At 36.0% G+C, this 23,940-nt stretch overlaps 2 protein-coding genes across 2 annotated transcripts; one reads left to right on the top strand and one right to left on the bottom strand.

The window, feature by feature from the left end:
- Positions 1-1,037: 1,037 nt before the first annotated feature.
- On the top strand, positions 1,038-10,337 carry LOC132645910 (aminopeptidase P2). The gene is made up of 13 exons (XM_060363166.1): positions 1,038-1,504; positions 2,192-2,317; positions 2,458-2,577; positions 3,178-3,453; positions 4,038-4,210; positions 4,560-4,814; positions 5,413-5,564; positions 7,051-7,241; positions 8,043-8,151; positions 8,243-8,397; positions 9,234-9,326; positions 9,889-9,969; positions 10,047-10,337. Exons 1-13 carry the CDS (start codon positions 1,166-1,168, stop codon positions 10,116-10,118), a joined length of 2,142 nt encoding a protein of 713 aa, XP_060219149.1. The 5' UTR covers positions 1,038-1,165; the 3' UTR covers positions 10,119-10,337.
- Positions 10,338-10,891: 554 nt separating this feature from the next.
- Positions 10,892-23,113, bottom strand: LOC132645909 (long chain acyl-CoA synthetase 6, peroxisomal-like). Its single transcript, XM_060363165.1, has 23 exons — positions 22,776-23,113; positions 19,549-19,609; positions 19,282-19,359; positions 18,907-18,978; positions 18,729-18,810; positions 18,312-18,417; positions 18,153-18,229; positions 17,039-17,083; positions 16,845-16,931; positions 16,161-16,250; positions 15,953-16,032; positions 15,774-15,867; positions 15,370-15,458; positions 15,202-15,290; positions 13,683-13,812; positions 13,443-13,561; positions 13,219-13,342; positions 13,041-13,127; positions 12,659-12,762; positions 12,500-12,585; positions 11,591-11,677; positions 11,406-11,492; positions 10,892-11,225 (listed from the first exon to the last, which is right to left on the bottom strand). Exons 1-23 carry the CDS (start codon positions 22,891-22,893, stop codon positions 11,124-11,126), a joined length of 2,094 nt encoding a protein of 697 aa, XP_060219148.1. The 5' UTR covers positions 22,894-23,113; the 3' UTR covers positions 10,892-11,123.
- Between the last annotated feature and the right edge of the window lie 827 nt (positions 23,114-23,940).

Raw genomic sequence — 23,940 nt, 5'->3', positions numbered from 1 at the left:
TTCAGAATTTAAAAAATGTAATCGTACCAGGTATTGAATGTTATTGCTTTAGTTTAACTATATTAAAATATATTGATTAAAAACTTTAATATATAGTTTATTTTTAATACTTTAGTATTAAATAAAGACAAAAAATAACTAAAAATTTCATAATAAATATTTAAATCAATTTTTTATTTATAGAAGAACTATTAACTGAATCTTGATAATGTTTGGCCAAAAATCTACTACTCTCTGTTCACTTTTACTTATTCTGTATTTTAAAAATAATTTTTTACTTTTATTTATCACTTTTAGCATATTAAGAGAAGATAATTTCTTTTTTCCTATTTTACTCGTAGTATTAAATATTCACTTCAAATTATTTTTCAAATCCAATAAAAATATGCACCAGTTAATATGGGTACATTGATAAATTATGGACTTAATTTATCACTCCCTCCGTCTCATAATAAATATCACCTTAGTCAAAAAAATTTATCCCATAATAAGTTTCACCTTAGGAAATCAAGACATAACTTGATTAGTTACCCTTAAATAATAAAGTAACATCTAAATGACAATTGAAAAAATCACATAGTAACTTGGTAATATTGAATTTTCAATGTGAAAAGGTTTACTTCTTGTGCATGCTCTAATTAAAAGATAAAAATAATTTATTTTTATTATATAAGGGTAATTTGATAAACTTTGCATTACATTATTATTTGTTATATGAGTATTTTTGGCTAAGATAATACTGTACTTATTATGTGATGGAAGAGTATTTCTTAAGGGGCCGTCTGGTAGATAGTCGAAATTATCCCGGGATTATAATTTCAGAACTAATTTATCCCATCTATTGAGATTATTTTATACCATAAGTTGAGATATTTCAACACTAATTTTTATATCATATTTGATATAAGTATAAAAATTAGTGCTGAAATATGCCAGCGACCTTCTACCAAACGACCCCGATGGCGGGTAAAATCTAAAGTGGATAACCTGGAGGGAGGATTACTTGTCGAAACTCAAAAGTACTTTCGTGACAAAATAGTCAGACAAAAGTGTGTCTCAAGCTAAGATTTCCTTCTAGCTTTGGACAACTCTGTCCCATATTATTATCCTTTTTCTTCTTCTTCAGCTCTTTTCTCAAACTCCAATATTCTCTCTTTCTCTCTAAATGGACTCAATGGCATCTTCATTTTCAGCCTCTACCACTATGCTCAGTTGTTCTTCCAAACTACACCATCACCACCCTCGAAGTTTCCGCTTTCTCTCTTTCTCCTTCCCAATTTTCCACAAACTCGGAATTGGTCCCAGATTTCTCTCAAGATCTCCAAATCACTCCATTCTTACTGTCCGAAGCTCAAGTTCCATCACTGCTAAACCCTCATGGGAATTTCAGAAAAAGGGTAACGACCATGAAGAGGATAACAAGCTTCGTGCTATTCGTGAGATCTTTACTAGGCCTGGTGTTAATATTGATGCTTATATTATTCCTTCCCAAGATGCCCATCAGGTTTTATTTTCTTTCTTTTCTTGAATTCAAGGTCCATTCTTTTCTTGTTTTGGGTTTGTGTGTGAGGGGTGGGGGGGGGGGGGGGGTTGGTTTTCTTGGTTTGAGATAAAGTGTTATGAGTGGGTTGTATTACTGGTATGTTCTTGAGTTGTTAGTGTAAAGATTGTTGCTTATTTTGTCAGTGGACCTAAATAAGTTCTTACAGCTGATAATTTGTTTTTTTGAGGGAATGAATTCCCATTATCTTTCGCCTTTTTGTAGTGTACTTTGGAAAATCGACTGCTTTTTCCAGGTATTGATGATATTGTTATGAGTAGGACTGGTAATTCAGTTTAAAGTTAATGTTGCTATGTTGTGGTATTAAAGCCTGCTGATTTGCAGTATCTGTTCTGTTTGATAGTTGTTGTTCTAAGATTCCCTCTTTCCAACAGAATTGCCTGTTTAGTTCATGATTTACTTTCTAATTTAAGCAACACTTGACACTTGATGCAGTGATGTATTGTGAACTAGTAAGAATTTATTCTTATACAGTATTGATTTTATTCCTTGGTGGCTAATCTTACATTTGGGGAAAGTAGTAAGCGAGTTCTGGAAGTATCTTGTGGATGGGAAGATAAGCAAGAAATGGAACTAGTTGTCAATTTTTTTCTACAAGTTTTACTAAATGTAAATTGCTTTAATTTGTAGAGTGAGTTCATTGCTGAATGTTATATGCGAAGAACCTATATATCCGGATTTACGGGAAGTGCAGGCACTGCAGTTGTAACCAAAGATAAAGCAGCCTTATGGACAGATGCGCGATACTTTTTACAGGTTTGTATTATTTGCATGGCTTCTTTAGTTTTACTGATCATTTTCTCAATGGAAGCAAGATGAATGGTTCAGCTGGTATCCTTTGTCGGTGCCTGTCATCTTCTAATTGGTTTTTTCTTCTCTTTGGTATGTGCAAACAGGCTGAGAAGCAGTTGAACTCTAGTTGGGATCTCATGAGAGCTGGTAACTTGGGTGTGCCTACTCCTAGTCAGTGGCTTAATACTGTCCTAGCACCTGGTTGCAGGATCGGTATAGATCCTGTAAGTAATGCTCAAATATGCTTCCAGATTTGTGAATTTGTTTTAAGTTCCAGTAATTTGTTCTGATAGTGATATGAGTTGATCTTGAAGAATTGAGGATTCATATAGCCGACCTCAACTTGTTTGAGACTGAGGCTTGGTGTTGTTGTTTAGTCGTTCATTACTGCGTTCTTCACAGCTTATATTAAATTCTTCCATTTTGGAACATTCTTAAATGCTTGATACCATAACACTAATAACTGAAAGTCAACTTAGATTCTACCTTTTATCCTCTTGACTATGAAGCCCATACTGAAACCTTTTGGATTGTGCTAAATGGATCTCAATCTGGTTTGATACCTAAAGTTGTTCTCCAGAAACTTGTTGCTAGCCTTAGTATTTGATTACTGTATTATGGTTATCGGTGCCTATAATTCAGTCAGTCTTGTGTTTATTTATGAACTGGTGCTTCTAATACTATTTCACCTCTTCTAGTTCAAAATTTCAAATTTGTCAATCTTGCAAACATTTCTCTATTCGCTTTGACAACATTGATTCATAAATACCCTTGCATTTTCTTTTCTCTTATATCAGTTCTCTTTGTTTTGGTGAAGGGAACAGTTTCTTTTTTCATCTGATGCTGCAAAAGAATTCAAAGAGGACATTTCTAAAGCGAACCATGAGTTGGTCTTATTGTATGATTTCAACCTTGTAGATGAAATTTGGAAGGAGTCGAGGCCAAAGCCTCCACAGGAACCAATTAGATCGCATGACCTAAAATATGCTGGTGTAGATGTGTCGTCAAAGCTTTCAGTCTTGAGATCTGAACTAAGAAATGCTGGTGCATCGGCAATTGTTATCTCCATGCTTGATGAAATTGCGTGGCTATTGAACTTGGTAATCCTCTTTACTTGTTCTTTAAAATCTTTGTTAAGTTTACTTGGTCATATGAGCACAAAGAGATCATTTGTAACCCAGATTCCTGCTTGTATGAGATATTTTGGTCTGAGGGCTAGGAAGAAGCCATCCTTCTCATTTATTGTAAATCCAGTTAACTGGTGATTATGAATTTTATCTGGTAGCATATTTAAATATTTGAAGCAATAACGTAGATATAATTTGATTGAACTACAATGGTGCACCTAACTTAGACCATTCTAGATCTTTTGATTTTTGCCTGCACACTGGTTAATCCTTTTAAAAGATGAGATTGACGTAGAAATATGGATTATAATAGATGTGCTTATTACGATGGCCCTATAAATGGTTAATTGTAAATTGCCAATAATTGTAAATGAGTTCTCAAGGATATTTATAAGATTGGAAGGCATATGTCAAGATTTCAACCTCTTATTGTGGATGCCCAGCAAGTGCCTTTACATGCTTTGCTTGCAGTTGAATGATGACTTAAATTGCTTTCATTTGCGTCTTTACTTACCTTTTAGCTGCTTATTTGTTTAGTTATTTACTTGTGTCTCCAGAGAGGTAATGATGTCCCACATTCACCAGTCATGTACGCATATTTAGTTGTGGAGATAGATGGAGCAAAATTGTTCGTCGATGATACTAAAGTAACACCTGAAGTTATGGCGCATTTGGAAAATGCTGGCATAGAAGTGAGAGCATATGAGTCCATTCTTTCTGAAATTGAAAGGTGACTTTAAAGCATTAGTTTTGCAGCATATTTTTATTTTCAATTGCAAAAATTGTCTTCTCTTTGACAGTTACATGTCCTGGATTTGATATCATTCTGGCAAGAACAAGTGCTGTGAGAACTGCATGCGAGAAGCTTGCATATATATTTATATCAGCATTTGAGTGTTCAACTGTGCAAGCAGCACCCTAGACTTGAATGCTAATGGAGATATTTTGCATGCTGCATTATTTTAATGGTTCCTGTTTCTAATAGATGAAACTCGTCAACAACCAAATTACTAATATGGTGTGTTTCTGGAGAGAGTTTTCCCCGTGATAAAATTTGACTCCAAAGTTTCTCTTTTCAGTTTGGCAGCAAAAGGGGCAAATCTTTGGTTGGACACTTCATCAGTCAATGCTGCTATTGTAAATGCATATGAATCAGCTTGTTACAAATATCCTTGGAATTCTGCAACTAAAAGCAGGGAGAAGAGGACTGCCAACCTTGATTCGAATGGTCAATCTGGGGGACCATGTGCAGTATATAGGAGTTCTCCTGTCTCTCTGAGTAAAGCTGTCAAAAATGATGCTGAGTTAGAAGGGATGCGTAACTGCCATCTAAGGTAAACTGAAAGTCCAACCAAACCTTTTAAGCATATGTTAATTGTCAATAACTACTGCCTATTGTGTAAAAAAAATCTATCTTTTCAAAATTGTACTGTTGCACCACTTCCCACTCTTTGTGTGATGTTGCTGCCATAGAAGTCCTCCAACACTTTCATTATGCCCTCCACTATCCTACCCCATGAGGTATTCTAATATTTCTTGTCCTCCATCCTCCCTCTTGTGTTCCATTATTGTCTGAAATTACTGTCCTCCGGCTCCTCTGTGTCAAACCTCCATATCCATTTCCATAGTGAAACTCCGTTGAAGCCTGATTGGGATATGCATGAAGGTTTTGTTGGTAATAAATTACAATAATATAATATTTTTCATGTCTGGGTAACTGTGGATTAGTTATGTCTATTCCATGGAAACCCATAACTGTGACTTTTCTTTGCTGTACGATAGATAGTTTTTTAGCTTTATAGCATTCACTCTCTGTTTGTCCCTTTATGGCGAAGCATTATATAATTACGTTGACGGATTGCTATGTTTTATTCAAGTATGCATGGCTTAATAATACTTTAATGGATAATCAATACACATCTTTTGATGTAGGGATGCAGCTGCATTAGCTCAATTTTGGGCTTGGCTGGAGGATGAAATCCAAAGGGATGTCACTCCGACAGAGGTAGAAGTTGCAGACAAACTTCTTGAATTTCGCTCACACCAAGATGGCTTTCTTGATACTAGCTTCGACACAATAAGTGGTATGTTGGTTTCTATTATCATGATTGACCTGAATTTCGAAACTTATATAGTAGTAAATAGCTAATGTTTGTTTTTGTGGACTTTTACTGGATAATCATCTTCGTCTTGAGTGAAAAAATATTAAAACTATAGATCTGAAAGTTATATCCCTTGCTTATAGATATTTCTTCCAATTCTGTTTTTCTACCAAAGTTTTATGAACTTTAGAATGCTTTGGATCTGTTGGAGATAGAAATTTGTTTCTTTGGCTTTTGTTTCCATATTTCTGTTGACGTTTTGAAATGCTTTTCCTTGAGCCGAGGGTCTACCGGAAACAGCCTTTCTACCTCCCAAGGTAGGGGTAAGGTCTGCAAACACTCCACCCTCCCCAGACCCCACTTTGTGGGAATACACTGGGTATGTTGTTGTTGTTGTATTTCTGTTGACGTTTTCAGTAGGTGAATCATTCTAATTTCTGAGATATATCTTTCTTGGTCTTCCATCTTGTGCTTAAGCTTATTATACTTGAAGAGCTTTCACAGAAATTTGGGTGATCTAATGTAGTTTCGAATGGTCAAAGACAGTAGGAAACATTTGTACTCCCTCCATCCCAAACTGATAACTTTTTTTTTTTTTGGCTAAGCTGTTATATTAAGAGAAGAGTTGAAAATCTAACACATTAGTATTAGCTAGGAAAAGATGTGGACCCCTATATCGAGTTTTGTGCTTCTATGGAATAAAATATAGGAAAAACTTGTACCGTAAAGAGGAAGTCCAATAAAAGTTTCGCTATATAATGTTTTGGTACTATGATTTGAGGAGAATAAACTATTTTCATGCTGGCTAAAAACAAATATTGGACTGTTTTGATAGTTGGACATAGGGAGTAGTTGACGACTTTGCAATGAAATGGCAGATATTTGTTAATGGGTCATTTTGCATTGTCCTTTTTATACTGTTTGAGATTTATTTACAATAGTAGATTCCAATTTTTTTTAATACAGTACTCATTTTGATCTGATTTCACCAACACAATTCCTATGGTAGTTTATCTCTCACTTTTCTCTGGATTCTGCTCGTTCAAAATGGTCAACTTATGTCTTCTTGTCCATATACATTCAACAAAACTTGAATTCATCTTATTAATGGAAAAACTTTGTGGTTCCCATTATGTTCAGAGCCATGTCCTGTGCATTCAATGCCATGTGGCCATCAGGTAAAGGTCACCATGGATATTGCTACTTGACAGTTTGTAAAGTATGTACACTTCTTCCTATCTAACTTTATTTCAGATTCCCGCACTTCCTTATACTTAGTTTTCTGTAACGGAGTGGATTCAGTTTTCCTGTGTGGAAGCATGTGCACCTCAGTTCTAGATAACTTATTTTGAGATACCGATAGAAGAAACATCCAAGGCAATATCAAATGATCAGTGTCAAGTGCAGAATTATTGACAAGCTGGTATATCTCCCTAGTCATATTCATAACTACTGAATTTACTTGTAGGTTCGGGTGCCAATGGTGCTATAATTCATTACAGGGCAGAGTCGGATAGTTGTAGCACTGTGGATGGGAAGAAACTCTTCCTCTTAGACAGTGGAGGCCAATATATTGATGGAACGACTGACATTACTAGGACAGTGCATTTTGGTGAACCATCTGCAAGAGAAAGAGAATGTTTCACCCGAGTACTACAGGTACACTAGACCTTTCTGCCAGGAATGATGCATTAGGTTATATTTAGATTAAAAAGTAAAAATTATAAATGATTTTGCAAGAATAGTAGTCAAGGATCCGAACTAGGCATCAAGAACCATTACCATCCAAGAAATAATAGGTTAAGACATAAACCAATTGAAGACATCCTCCGACGGTGCCTAGGTGAACTTCCTTCAGCTTTGCGCATGTTTCAGTATTTGACCATGGCTTCGGAAGGAGTGTCCAAACGATGAACCGTTTGATTTGTTGGAAACTATACTTAATGAGCTATGATATAACCAACTTTCACGGCTCAACTCATTATTGATGATTCCTAGCAATCTTGAAATAGAGTTATCCCTCTTGTTTATGGCATATTTCACAGAAGTTCCTTTCCCCCCCCCCCCCCCCCCCCCCTCATCAGCAGATTTAGCAAAATAAAGGTTTCATAAGCAAATGCAGAATCATGTTGGGTGACATTTCGAAAAAGATACAATGGTTTCTGATTCCCTCGAGCTTATGGTCAATTAGATGTAAGATAACTGATGAATTGAGTGGGGAAACAGTGAGAGGAACCTATAAAATACCTCATAATTTTAGCAAAGTTAAGTAATTGTTCTTGTTGATATAAGATCAACTCATCAATGACATTCCTTTCAAGTCTCCATCTCAAATTTTACCCTTGGAAGTACATGTCTTGAGGTTGTGTTGGTATTCTTTCGTAACCCAGTTTGAGGCGTTGCCAGATAAGTGCTTCTATAATTGTTTTGATAGGTTGTTGTTGATTAAAACATTTTCAGGGTCACATAGCACTTGACCAAGCAGTTTTCCCTGAGAATACCCCTGGTTTCTTGTTGGATGCATTTGCACGGTCTTCCTTATGGAAGGTTGGCCTTGATTACCGGCATGGTGAGTGTGCACAAGTTCTGTTTACTTATGGTATTAGGAGCTTTTAGTAACTGACAGCATTTCCTTTACACGATCTCTTCATTTCCTCTAGGAACTGGGCACGGTGTGGGAGCTGCACTAAATGTTCATGAAGGCCCACATAGCATTAGTTTCCGCTTTGGAAATATGACTCCTTTGTTGAGAGGCATGATTGTCAGCAATGAACCAGGTTACTATGAAGACCACTCTTTTGGTATTCGAATTGAGGTACTTTACCCTTTTTCCATATCAGTCACCTAGTAAGAATTGAAGACTATTTTCGTTTTTGTTTTATAATCATGAGTATCTCTAGTATTTAGATGTTCTTTTATTTGAACCAATAAATGGGTTCCTCGTAAAGCTTCTCTTCCTTTTCTCTTAGAAAAGTTCTCTATACAGCTTCTCTTCCTTTTCTCTTAGAAAAGTTCTCTATACAGCTTCTAGTAGATCGACTGCTAAAATTTGATGTTAAAACCTCCATTTGTTTATAAGTTGAAGCATATGAGAATATACACTTGCTTATTTTCTTTTGGAACCGAGGGTCTTTCGGAAACAGCCGCCCTACCTTGGTAGGAGTAAGGTCTGCGTACACTCTACCCTCCCCAGACCCCACGTTGTGGGATTTCACTGGATTGTTGTTGTTATTTTCTTTTGGAACCTGAAGAAGGATCTGAGGAACTTTAGAGCTCATTGGTTGCTAAAATTTTAGGTCAAGTTCCTTCTTAAAAGGTGAAGAAGAATGTTCGCTAAATGTTGATGTTAAAATCTCCATTTTGGTAGAAGAGGAATATGACAGTAAAAATAGCAACCTTTCCTGTAGAAACTTGAAGTATATAAGTGGCATGTAGAGCTTCTTTTTCTGCATGAATTCTCATTTGATTTGATTGTAAAAGAATTCAGTCAGGATGTCATATTGTTCTTCTATGCTCTATTGGCATCATTGTACTACGCTTTGTGGTTGGTAATGTAATTGTGTTTATCCTTTCCTTACCCAATTTTTTTAGCCTAATGCAAGTTACTTCTGGTTTTGTCTTATCTTATTTTAACTCTTTCTTGTTGCCCAGAATCTTCTTTACGTTAAAGAAGTAGATACACCGAATCGTTTTGGAGGAATAGGATATCTGGGATTCGAAAAGCTTACTTTTGTTCCCATACAGGTAAGACAGCTCATAATTGATCTTTCTTTGCTTTTACTAATAAATTTTATCTCTGCTATTAAAAACAAGGAAATTGGCCTTGGCAATTCTAGGCTGTACAGTTTCTACTGCACACGCAGGTGGCAAGGTCAATCTGTTTATTTCTGCTGTAGTCCCCGTCGTGTAAAATTTGGGCTTTAGAGAACTAACTAATTCAAAGAGCCCAGAGATTATCATTGAGATATGGATGCAACAGAGATGAACCCAAGAGAAATAATTACTCTACGTTATAGAGTGCAGAAAATTAAGTATGGATTATATTTGACATTCCTAAAGACTCACATGTTATAAGGTGTAACAAGCCATATCATGCATGAGTGTAAATGAGCTTGGTCACAAATTAAGATTTCATATCATCTTCAGATAACTGATAAATGAATTCCATTATTTACCCTTATGTTTCCATAACCTTCACTGATGACTATGATGTCTTAAATCAACTCATTGTGGAGTGTATGCACTATGCTCCAACAATCTGCCATAATTTCTAGTGATATGACTACTTTTTGCGTCTATCATCCAGACTAAATTGGTCGACATGTCTTTGCTCTCTGATGCGGAAGTAGATTGGCTTAATAGTTACCATTTGCAAGTTTGGGAGAAGGTAAGCATCCGAGACGATTTTGTGGTTGCTTTTATCATGTTTAAGACTGCTATTTGCTAATTGGAAATCATTTTTAGGTTTCACCTCTGCTGGATGGTTCTGCACGTCAATGGCTTTGGAACAACACACAGCCTCTAACAAAGCTGTAATTCATGTATAGATACTGTCATTAATAAGTTGTTCCATCCTTCACCAATTCTTGTACATAGGAGATAAATCATTTGATAATTAAGCGTTGCAGCTACTGATATACATTATAGACAGGTAAACGACCTTTGTTTTACAATACACTAATGAACTGCTTAGCATTATTAAAGATGTTAAAGGACCTCTGCAAAAGTACAATATTGTGCCGCACCTTAACATGAGCACCATTACTCTGATGCAGATTTTACTTTGCAGTTTTGAAGTTCCCTAAAAGTTATTCCTATTTGTTACCCCGGGAAGTAGCAGCTTCACTCTTTAACTTTAGAAATCAGATTGCTGCGACATGCTAAATTTAATCTTCCCCTCACCCCCGCACCCCACAAATCAAAATGGTAAAAACATAGTATAACCCAAACTAAGCCAAATACATGTGCTTCAAGTGAAGCTTGAATCGCTGTTCAAATTCATTTTTTATATCGATATTATCTGAGGCATTCAGAAGCTTGATGCACAGCCGTTATAGATAGTTTTGCGACTTGCGAGAATGGCAGCCAAATGCTACATAATCCAGTCAGAGAGCAGAAAAATAGCAGAGAGTTGTTTCTAGTACTAGCAACTACTCTATTCTTCAAATAAAATGGGGTCAGCTTCAGGCCATAAGGCCTCCAGTGGCCCTTACCCGTTAAGGGAAACCATTCATCTGGGCAATAATCGTTTAGGGAAACCATTCATCTGGCCAATCACATGCTTTATTGACGAAATTGCCATCAAAATCTAGACATTAGCCATCAGGATATAAAATTATTTATATCCCAGCAAATTTTCTAAATTAAGTAACTGTCGAATTTAAATTATTTAAACATTGTACATATTACAACAAGAAATCTATTAACTCAAAATTCACAAAAATCCTCTGAGCTTTCTATTCTACAATAATCTTTAGTTTGGTATTTATTCTGAAGAAGGGAAGTGTGGGTGAACAGCTGAAGCTTTCTCGATTGCCTTGGTCATAGTGATGATTTCTGGGATGCTGGATCTGATTTAGAAAGCTCATTATACATATCAGATATTGCTTTGGCGAAATAATCCTTTGCTTGCGGTCTCTTGACCTGGAAAAACAAAAGAGAAAAGGCACATTAACAAAGATATATTCATACTCCCCTGAAGTTTATCAAACATGGGAAGCACATTTTAGAAATGTAAGAATGTCATATGGACCAACAAGAACAGTTCTTTACCATCTGCTTTGCTTCAGATTTTAAAATATTGAGACAGGCAAGTGAAATTACCTTGAATGTGGGAGTGAGAAGACCATTTTCGATTGTGAAAGGCTCGACAATCAATGTTACAGCTTTTGCAAATTCGAATCCTCTCAACTGTATTGCAGTAAAAAGAGAGCATCAATTGATGGATTCACTTGGCATTTTAAGAAACTAAAACTCAGGTAAAAGAAAGCCAAAGTTAAACAAACTACCTGAGCTTCCCTTCCGACTGCATCCATCTCAGCAAGAACCGCAGCCCTTGTTCTTGGATCATTGCATAGTTGTTCCAAATCTTCATACTTGATACATCACATTAAAATCAAGGGAAACAAATCAAACAGCTCCTTAGAGAATGACTAACAAATATCTTCAACAACAGAGCCTAAAATTACATTTGTTTACAGCTATTTGGTAAAACTAAATTCTGAAGAGCAGATCAGATGACTGAATTTTGTATCGCTGAATGATTTAAGTTACTGAATCTAAGTACTGAAAAAATTAGGTTGCACACTTTGAAACTTATCACTGAATGTAGAGTTTTATATCTCCTTCAATGGATGATATAAAACCAAATGCAGAAACTAATGAGTTTTAGATGTCTTACAAGTTTATATTTCAAAAGTGATTTTTTTTTTTTGGACGAAGTAATGTATTTCATTGAAAAGCATCAAGAAGATTTTTATTGTTTTAGTGGCAGTTAGATGTCTTATATTTGCTTTAGTTGCTTTATGTAATAAGGTGACTAGATTTTTTATTGTGCTTTGCGAAACAAGTGTCAATTTCCTTATAAAAGGGGGCAATTTCCTAGATTTCACTGGACCAAGGGAAAATCAATCAGGAAGCTATCGAAATAAGCCATCAGCAAGATCAAAAGTTAGGCAGACATTAAATACCAGTATATTTTATGGGAAGCTCTAGAAGCAAGTTGTAATTATCTACCTATGTGAATATAAGCGCAGCTCATGTGCTTTGTGCAGAGTTAATGATAAGACACTCAAAATATGATGGTTAATATAATGCAACACGAAACTCTAAATGATGAACTCCACACAAGTTTGCTTTAAGTGAAGCATTTCATTAGATGTAAATATAATGTCCACAAGTTGAAAATTAAGAGCTACCTTGATTCCCTCAGATGATGCCCATTCCTTCAAGACATCTGGCTCTACACAAACGACTGCTACTAAAGAGGAATTAAAGCTATCACCTGAGAATGTTGCAACAGTGAGCAGAGGACATTGTTTAATGATTCCATAAGGGCAAATATGTTATCTGCTTACCATAGACAAAGCATTGTGCAATAAATTTGCATTTAGCATAAACATTCTCAATTTTCTCAGGAGCTATGTATTCACCCTGTGCCAACTTGAAGATATTCTTCTTCCTGTCCACAATGAGCATTCAGAGGTCATATTACCATGGGAGACAAGCAAGGCACAGAAAGATAGATGTTCTAATATCACAAGGGGCAAATGAACATTGAGAATGATGTAACTACATCATTATAAAAAAAAATTATTGATGGAAATGGTAGGGTTAACATAAATCCTTCCTGACCACCTGTTGCCCACAAATATAGGGGTGTGGGAGGAAAAAGTTGTTTGTATCTCAAATCAAAAATACCTAAGGTTGTCTCTCCTAATCATATCAAGTAGATTCTACCTGTCAATAATCTTCAAGCGGCCTCCTGGTAACCATAATCCGATATCACCAGTATGCAGCCAACCATCCTCATCAATTACCTCCTTCCTGTTAACTACTAGGTCAGGCAAATTATCTTGGAGAAACTCATACAATGACAAAAAGAATAATGAAATATCAATGTGCAAAAGGTATGTACGTCTGCACTTCATCTTTGTAATAGCCTTCAAAAATAATAGGACCTCTAACACAAATCTCTCCTCGAGGATGAGGCTGATCCTCTGATGTGTAACTCATTTCGGGAACATCCACGAGCTTTATCTCTGAAAATAGCAGTGTCATAGACAAGTTAAACTCACTTACTTTTTTTCTTTAACAATCAAAATGAAGATGTTTATGTGCCATCATCAGTTAAAACCTCACCACATGCAGGATTCGGAGAACCAACATGACCAACTGAGTTATCACTGTCGTCCATTGAGCTTATGACACATGAAGTCTCAGTCATGCCATACCCTTCCATTACTAGACAGCCAAAACATCTGCACGAAGGAATTTAATCAGAGAATAGCCAACTACTGGTAATCCTCAGCACCAATAAGAGCCACAATATGGTAAATAATATCTTTCAGCACTTTAGAACAGCAATAATGGTCAACTTACACTCTCAAGAACTCCATCACATCAGGGGACAATGGTGAGGCACCTGAGGTCATAAGACGAACTCGCCCCCCCAGTTTGTCCTTTATTTTGTTGAACACCAACCTATCCCACATTGGTGATGGCTTTCTACCTGAAAATATGAGATTTCATATAAAAGAGATATAAGAAGTCATGAATGCCACAAAAGTAAGCAAAAGTATTTTACTGCTGATATGCACTTAATAATCCATGATAACATAAGATTTCATCCAAGACAGTACCAGTTTTTTTTTTTTTTTTTTTTAATCGTTCAAGACTGTACCAGTTATAAACCAAAGCGTGTATAAATAGCTTTCTGGCACGAGTACATTATATTGCCTATGGCACCCACACCTCACTCATTTTGGGTGGCCTACTGCTTGATAAATGATTCTCTCAAGTCTTGGAATAACTAAAAAGGGAATCTCTTCAGAGTGCTAGTAATAACTTAAATTTTCTTTTCTGTATGTGTTACTCTTTCCAGGTTGTACGTACTACACTTATTAGCTGATAGATATTAAATTCAATTTTCATCTAAAAGCTTAAGCACACCAGACTCACTTAAAACCTCTTTCCAGTTTGCATAGCAGCACAGAGTCAGAGAACTCACAATGGTGTCATGAATGGTAAATTATACTCCTATTATGTAAATAATTTTTAGTCTGGCAACTCGAAAAACAAAGTCCTTTTAAAAGAAAATACAATAAGATAAAATCCGATTTAATTTCTGCCATAACAGCTCAGAAACTGCCACTCTTCCACAAAGAAAAGGAGGAAACTAGAAGAGCTCATAATCAATGCACAACTGAATGACATGCCACTACATCCCATCTTTTATGCTCTCACTTCTAAAACATTTCCATCTGTTATAGAAATAACAAAATTGCATTGGATATTTTTTCAGGTTACAGGAAGTCACGTAATTTGAAAAAGGAAAATCTTTCAAATAGCAAATACTATAGATAATCATTTGATTAAATTCTCTATCACAGCTCAACCCCTGCAACCCTCCTCCGCCTCACAAAAAAAGGATTGAAATAGGTAAGAAAGCCTATACCATGTTCTCCTCTTTTATGCTTTAACTTTTCCAACGAGTCCTGGTCTTATATTAGGAATAAAAAAACCTTACGGCAGGCACCAACCATTAAACATTTTTAAAATGTTAATTGGCCCGCCATATTATGAGAATGAGACAGTTGTCTAAGCAATGTGTCACAAGGAAGGAAAATGAGATGGAAACTCGCCTCAACTTTTCTGTTTGAGAAGTGCTCTAGATCATGAAGTGTGCATCCTCAATTTGAGAATTAAGCCACAAAAGTTCCCTTGAAAATACGGGAGGTAGGACATGAGTTGTTAAGCTAGGAGAAACAGAGTTCTAGCAATGATGGGCAGGAGCCAATGTGTTGTTAGAACATAATGATATTGTCTTTTTCTAGATGAGTGAACGTCCAATCATCTAAAGCAACCCGAGGAGCATTACAAAAAAAATTAAACAACTTACCATTCATCACAGCTTGCTTCTTGGAGTTGTAGGCGGCATTAAATAGTTTCTGCTTCAGTACACCAGAAGTTTGTACAGCATTTGTGATCCTATAATGAGAAGATTGGCAAAATCTAAGACACCAGTCTACAAAGATATACACTATTTAGCACATCACATAAATATTACCCAGCATATATCCTGTTGTAAAGACGAGGAACACTGCTAAATATTGTAGGTCTAAGTGTCACCAAATCATCCATCAATTTCAGATTGTCCTGCAGAGTAGAAATGCTAATGATAAGTAACGCTGTGGAAACAGATCAATGAATTAGTGTTGTCTATAAGAGACCTTTTAGTGCTAATTCTTCATAAACTGAATTAGCGTAGAGCTACACAAAAATTCCAGAAGCACTGCATTTTGTCTCTACAAAAGGTTTGCAGAAATGCTACACGTAAATTGAAAAACGGGCAATTCCACTAAACCAAATTTGTACGTTGATCATGAATCCGAGATCAGAGGTCTAAGAAAACAAGGATACACCAAGAAGCTACGACTAAATAAGTACTTAATATCCAATTAACTGGCATACCCCCTGGTAGAATCCAACGGCAACACCATAATATGCCGATGTAATTTGGTTGGCACGTTCATAGATGTGCGCCAGGGGAAGATAGGATATGTATCTGTAAAAATGTTCACATAGTGCACACTAAATCAGGAATAAATCAAATATACAGACATAGAACAAACATTTTTAGGCCAACTTACATGTCAGATGGATAAAACTTGATTGAAAGGGTCATGCCTGCAACGCTTGCTACCAGGTTTGCATGGGATAATACAACACCCTTTCAAGGGAGGGAAAAACGGAAAAAAAAAAATTAGGGCCTGATAAGATCTTCTTAACAAGAGAAATAACCACTACAGATACTGGTCGAGTTAGCAGATTCTGAAGTTGAAGAAGTATAAGCAATACCTTTGGTGTCCCCGTAGTGCCGCTTGTATAGCATATGGTAGCAATATCTTCAGGCCTAGGAGGGCAAAAGGGTTGCATACTACTGCGGCCCTATTGGTAAGCATGTAGATCACTCATTGTAAAGTTTCTACAGAAGTATAGTTAAGTTGTAGGAAAAAGAGCTAATGATGTGCAAGAATGCCCATAATGTAACATGAAAGTAGAGAGAACATACAAACATTATACAGGTTAGACAAACTCTGATTACAACTTACTTAAAGCTTAAAAGTAATTCCCAGGTCAAAACATAAAAGGACCCGTCTCTACCTTCCTCCCCCACCCCCCCCCCCCCCCCCAAAACAATACCCAGGTCCTTCACAAACACGCATATAAGACAGAAGGAATCATAGATGACACAAGGTATTGAAAAAAAAGTCAAAAGCAAATCAATTTGCTAGAACCAAAAAAATAACAGAGAAGATCTACAACATAAATGGCATCTTAGAAGTGGTCTCCTTGTGTCTGATGATGCTACCTTCACTATCAAACATAAGACACAAAATCTAGCTCGAAAGGTGAGGTAATTGAGGGCAGGCAGGGAGATAATATGTACCAAATATATCCCATTGAATTCAGGTTGACACCACCAAGTCCAAAAAATCAACGGTCCAAGTAATTAATATTTATGAATGTCATTTAATGTACCTCACTCAGAAGCCTTGTATATGATAAGAGCTTCATTCCCGTTGTAGATGGAAGAGATGGGAGATGCTCATCTATCCCGCCCACTACCTACACCATCAAAGACAGAGTAGCCAAATTAACAAAAAATATAACAAGCTGCTGTTACATACTGTATTATATAATCAGACCTAACATGGACAAGGGGTAGATCTTACCACAATCAAACGCACAGACGGAATCTCTGATAAAAAGGTCAACAACTGAAAGTTCAGTGAATGAAATGTCAGATAAACTTCAACAACTTTCACCATTAACACAAACATGATTATAGAAAAATAAAAATTTCAAATTAGGTTGGTATAAAATAAATGATTGTAGTCTCAGAGAAAGCAGACTTACTTAGTAGTATACGGTACCAGCATTACACTAGGCTTCCAAACATAATTGTAAGGATATTTTTACAGATAATCCAGCCAAAATTGGGAGAAGCAAGCAGGTGAAAGGATGTGAAACTTGAAAAACAAGGAATTAGGAGTTTCCTCATTCCTTTTGTTTTTGAAAAGGAGGGAACTAGAATTTCTCTTAAAGCAGCATTACGAGGAATGGAGAAACATAACAATATCACCAGACAGGACGAAGAAGGAAAGGTAGCTAAATAATGATAAATGAATTAGAAATAAGGATTAGAAAGTGAAGTTTTAAGCTGAGTTGTCTATCAGTATCACCGTCTTAAAAGGTCATTACCCCTAACTGTAGTAGTTTCTTTGACTGTTAAAGCTTAGCATTAAATAATAACTTGAGAGGTTTCTTTGACTTTGAAACATTTCATTTAGTTAAAGATTATCATTCAATACGAACATGCTACTGAGAGTGTATTTTAGCAATTTTTTCTCAAACTGATATTAGTAGACTATGAGCAACTCTAACAGAGTCCTCAACAGTTTTTTCATGTTGTTGATCTGTTTAAGAACTCAAGTTGATCAAAACAATGTTAACATTAATGCCTCATAATGACATCTGATGTGTTTTGGAAGCATGTTAAAGGAGTATACTCGGTTTAGAGCAAGGTCGATACTAGTCACGTGGAAGAGGAGGAAGCGACAACCCTGACACGCTTAACAAGAAAGCTAGCTTGTCAGAGGCGGGTCTCTTTACCATCAACCAAAGGATAGATAAGGATGAATAAAATCTAACAAACACTCTTCTCAAATACCATTGTGGTTATCAATCCCCTCCAAGGTAACGTGAGTGTGGTTCTCGACGCAAAAGAGGGCCGCAAGGATAAAATGGTTTGGCTCGCTGTGCCTTAGGGGGAGGAATTTCACTCACCGTGTTCAAGGTAGTTGGCACACAAAAAATGGCTCGTACATCAGCATGATTGACAATATATTTAACAGCATCAGGACCTGCAGACAAAAAAAAAATGTGATAAGTTTAATATATCTTACCAGCCAAAAAAAAAAAATCATGAAAAGGCCACCTACACACCAAGAGTGTCATATAGAGGGACCGAAGTATATGAATATGCTGAGCAGGCATGGTCTACAATCATCCACTCAGGCCTATTTATGAAGTAAAGTCCCACACGAGCACCCTGTCCATCGAAATTGGAAACGGTCAATAATGAATTATATTGTCATTGAAGTACAATGGCACACGTGTCTGAGTCAAATAGAATCACTGACCAAGAAAGGTAATTAACCCACTTAAAAACTTCAACGTCCAGAAATCAAACAAGAAAATGAGTTCATCACATCGACATCCCCCAAATAAGCAGAGATATCCTACTTGATGTTGAAAAAGAACAAGGAGGTTTGGGAAAAATGTGATGTGTAGATCTCTTTCTTACATTAGTAAATGAATGTGTGTAATTTACATATACGTCCTAATCCAAGTTTGACATACCGGTTGTAATCCATAATAATGAAGTCCAGAACCAATTGCAGTCCGAGCAGTCCCTGCCTCTCCATATGTCATCCATTTGTACCTATGGCACAGAAAATGAAAAATAAACAAGTAACTAGAAAACTTCCCCAGTTCATCTCATCCAACAAAACATTGTTAAATCAGTAAAAATACTTACTCCCCAATAGTTCCATCTATCCGAATGCGTGAACCCAAATATTTGTAATCCTGATAGGTTTGAACCGCATGTCTGAACACAAAATATTATCAGATGAAACAGAAGATGTACTCAACAAAAGAATGCAGACAATACTAAAAGATAAGTAGCATATCTCCTTTATGAACAATTGAAATAGGAGTGTATACAAGGTGCGATGAGATACTATTGTTGCAGTAATAGTGGACTACATCGTACAAGGAAACGAAAAACAAATTTTTGCAAGTAAATGGCACGGCAAGGCAAATTATGTATTAGCAGAATACAAGGTGCAGGCCTAGTTCTTCTTTATATTTAAAGCAATTAAAAGTAAAAAGCTGAAGACGAGATTCTTACTCAAAGTTATCGTGCAGTGTGGCAATTTCAGGATGATCAGGAAATCTACTAACAAGCTTCAGAGGAGATCGTGCAGATCTGTAATAATCATCACTTAGTTCCTCATACGACTTAGAAAGTTATAATTATTAATTACATATGCAATATATACCCATAGAGGTAGTTTATGGGAGTGAATGCGAGCATTATATGTGTGTCCATACCTCTGAACACGTAATTAAGAAACAATCATCTGTAGCTCGCGGCTAAAGTAGAAAATACACGTACCTGTACACATTCCATTTTCCTGTCTGCAATTTTTCAGGAAGAACTACGCTGAAACCCTGACCTGATCGTAATTCAAAGTGTGATTAACTAAGTGAACAATGAAAAAGAGTAACTGAATGAACAAAAGAAAAAAGCAGAAGACCACTACATAGAAGTCTATGCAAAGCCATAGCATGTCAGATACAATATGCCAGACAACCTTGTAACTATTTTTTTTCTTTTTGTACATAGAGTCATAGATCTGCTTGAAGGAGTGTACAAGCATGATTAAGATAGAATATGTAATCTCTAAGCCGAAGCTCACAAGATTACAGAATACCATTATAATATGTTTACATACCCATTTATACATCTTCTACGATTTGTTTGTACATAAGTTAAACATGTGTTACTTCAGGATACTCCTTGCACAACATAAGGAGCACACACGTTCAACAGGAGATCATCAGGACTCACGTTACTGTTTATGTATTATACTCCAGTAATTCAGCTAGAAAACTGAAAATAGAATGCTTATTGTTCCAGACAGCTAAATAACTTTGTATATATACCTAACATGAAGGGATAAGTACAAGAGACTACTTCAAATAATTCCAAATTAAGAGACAAATATGCTTCTAAAAAGGAAGTTTTTTTGATAAGGTAAAAGGGAAAGGAATTACAAGTATCACGCATGTTTTTGTTTTCTTTTCCATCACAAGGGTGCCTTTTGTGAGCAACACGATATTTTTATGGATGATGGTGATGTCTACAAGAACAAGTAACCATTCACTTTGCCCACCAACGCTTAGGCAGATTTGAACAAGTCACCAAGTATTTTTTGCCTCCGTTGTTAAACCTGAGACCTCATGGTTCTCTCCTCACTTCATCGCCCACTAAGGCCCACCCTCATGACGAACGCAATCTTTAAAAGCTTGAATTACGTGAGAAAATACATGATTCGCTTTCTTAGCTTACTAAGAAAGTTGAATGATGGTTTTTCTCCATGACTCAAAGCTCTCACTGAGAAGTGCATTGAATAAGAGTCTTGGAAACTATTTTCTGCTCAATGCCTCCATATTAGTGCAAGGAAACATGTCTGTTAAAGGAGATGCTGCAATGGAACCCTTACCCTGCTCAAACTGGGTTTTACTAAACTATACCTACATGTTTGAGTTTGAAGAATATGCCTCATGAAGCAATGTTAAACCCTAGCTATATTCACCTCGAATATCTCCGCTAGAGTGTATCACTTGAGCAGAATACAGCCCAGTTATCCTATAATGATTGCTGTAAATGGCAATTTACCATGGAGGAAGACTACAATTGAGTACCTAGCCTTCCCGCGAGAGAAGACAGACAGCAGGACATGATGATAATATCACGCTGTGGAGATTGAGGTATTCAAAGCATCACATATTATGCAATTCAGTGTTATCAAAGGCGCGCTTAAGCTTGAAGCGAGGCTCAAAACATGTTGAGCGCTTCGCCTTACTTTATGTGCGCTTCAGTGTCGTCATCAAGGCTCTAAGACATACTTTTCCTTGCCAATGAGCCTCTCTTGAGGAGGTGACACTAGATGATTGATATTTCACTTTATCTTAATATTTTTACAATTTCTTTGTCCATATATTTGTTATTCATGCTTATTATTTTTAATCTTGGACTAAACATATATATATTTGTAGTTTTGCACCATTGTGCTTTTTTTCATTAAAGCCCACACTTTATATGTGCTTCGCGCTTAAAGCCCCAGCTGACCTTAAAGCTTTTTTCGCGCTTTTTGCTTTTGAAAACACTGATGCAATTCCATAGGATGTGTTTCCAAATATTATAAAGCTTACACAAATTCTTCCTCTATGGTTTAGTTCAGAGATACAAGCATTTTCTCAATCTGCAGCACAGGACTCGCATAGGACAACCCCGTGATCCCACAAAATTTCTTACAAGCCAACAGAAACACCTAGTAGCAAACTGCCAGCAGAGAAGTAATTCCCCAACCATTTTTGCTACGAGATCAAAACCTTCAAGGTCAAATACATATTCTCTGACCAAGCAAAGACACTCTGTCTCTGATTCCATATTTCTCCTCCATCTGCCACTCCATCCAAAAAAAAGGGGGGAAAAGGTGAAAGCATAAAAAGCAGAGAAAGATTATAGGTATTCTGAATTTACGGAGCAACTTCAGGAAGGTTATTATCTATCAATATGGATTAAATTTTCCGTCGACCGCTGTAAATAGTATTTTTCTTCTCCTTCATAAACTGTGATTTTCTGAACTTACTATTAAGAGAGCAACTACAAAATAGTAGTTCTATTCAACATTGTATGAATTGCAAGACCTCAAACATTCGACGAATAAAACTTGAATATTCCATCAGCTATCAAAAGGGAACAAGAATGAAATGTTGATTTTACATACACGGACACACACAAAAAAAAATGGTGCAAATTCGCAGAAAAGATCCATTTATCCTTTGTTTAAAAAAAAAAAAAAAAAAAATCTCAACATGGGATACACATGCTTATTAGCAACAAAAAAACCAGACACCAAAGGAGAGATCACTGTTCCACTGATAGATAAATCTCAAGATCCTCAGTAATCAAATCTTCAAAAACTAAAGCTCTAAAAGATTCACAACTTTTCAACAGTACCCTTTTAATAATTTAGACTGACCAAAAAAGCTATAAAAAGAAAGACTTTAGTCAAGTCAGTGGTCTTTAAAAGAAAACACCTTTCACCAATAAGTAGATTCACATGCAATGGTGGGGGCGGTCCCAGAAACCACAAAGCATAACCAAAACACCCTACCCATTATTCTGATCTGGATATCATCTGGTTATCCAAAATTTAAACTGTGGACCCTCAAAAAGCTTCAATATTTCCAACTATTCTGATCTGGGTATCAAAATATAAACTTTGTACCCTCAAAAAGCTTCAATATTTCCAACTATTCTGATCTGGATATCCAAAATTTAAACCTTGTACCCTCAAAAAGCTTGAATATTTCCAACTATTAAAATCTGGGTATCAAGATTTAAACCTTGTACCCTCAAAAAGCTTGAATATTTCCAACTATTCTAATCTGGGTATCAAAATATAAACTTTGTACCGTCAAAAAACTTCAAAATTTCCATTCTTTGTCACAAGTCACGATCATACAACTCCACATATCACATCTATATTATTATATACCTATACATATAAGTAAAGAAAAGACAATAGAGAAATCAGATAAGTGAATTACCTTGGAAAAATTCACCGGCAGTTGGGTTTGAACGGATCAATGAGAGTGATCGGTCATCGGTGACCGGAACAAGATGGCTTTGTATAGCTTTCAACCTTCGCTCTGACGATAATTCCATTGAAATATAAGTTTCCTTTTTTAGAAAATAATACCCAGTTCAATGTACTAGTAGTATAATATACTTCTCCGTTGTATGATTTTGATTTTACCGTAGGCTCAGTTGGGAGTGTATATATTTTGATAATGTCAAAAAGATATTTACTCAAATATATAGATACAGATATATGTATAGATTACTTATAATTGGCACGCTATTCAATGATGACAAGGGCGTGGGCGTGGGCGTGGGCGTGGAGGAAGAAGAGAATAGTTAGGATAAGGGTCGCTGTTTAGCAGATAGGGATTATAATTGGGTTATTTTTTTTAATTTATATTATTGTATCATATAATATAACATAATTTACTTCTCGCTCTCTTATAAAACATATGTTCAGTTAGCCATAACTTCGTGATTTAATTTATATTATTGTATCATATAATATAACCGGACACTTCTATGATGCCATGAGCAGATAATTCCGAAAAAAGAAATATAATTAATTCTTTTGAACTTTGAAGGGCAAACCGTGCAGTTAAATGATACTCCATCCGTTCACATTTATTTATCCATTTTTAACTTTGCATGCTATTTAAAAATTAATAAATAAAATATATACAACAACAACATACTCAGTGAAATTTCACAATATGAGGTCTAAGGAGAGTAAAGTGTACGCAGACCTTACCCCTACGTCGGAAGGTAGAGCGGTTGTTTCCAAATAATAAATAAAGTATGTATTTTACTATAATATTCATATTAATTGGTGTATAATTATATTAGAGTTGAGAAAATGGCTTGGAATGAGTAATAAATACTAAGGTAAAACAGAAAAATAAATTATTTTTTCATTTGATATGCAAAAATGAGTAATTAAAAATAAAAATTTATTTTTAAATTAGTGAATTAGTAAAAGTGAAAGGATGGAATAAATTTGGCGAAAGTGGTTAAAGAATGGGCCATGGCTAATGTTCGGCGGCTAAGTACAGTCCCATGGAGATTTTTGGGATTGCGTCTTTGTCTTGTGCTAACGTGAGCCGCACGGACATTGCGCTGCATCTTTCCTGT

This window comes from Lycium barbarum, chromosome 6 (assembly GCF_019175385.1).
Source record: "Lycium barbarum isolate Lr01 chromosome 6, ASM1917538v2, whole genome shotgun sequence".
Lineage (NCBI taxonomy): Eukaryota > Viridiplantae > Streptophyta > Magnoliopsida > Solanales > Solanaceae > Lycium > Lycium barbarum.
Note: the sequence above shows the minus strand (reverse complement) of the source record. Positions and strands in the feature narration are given on the sequence as shown.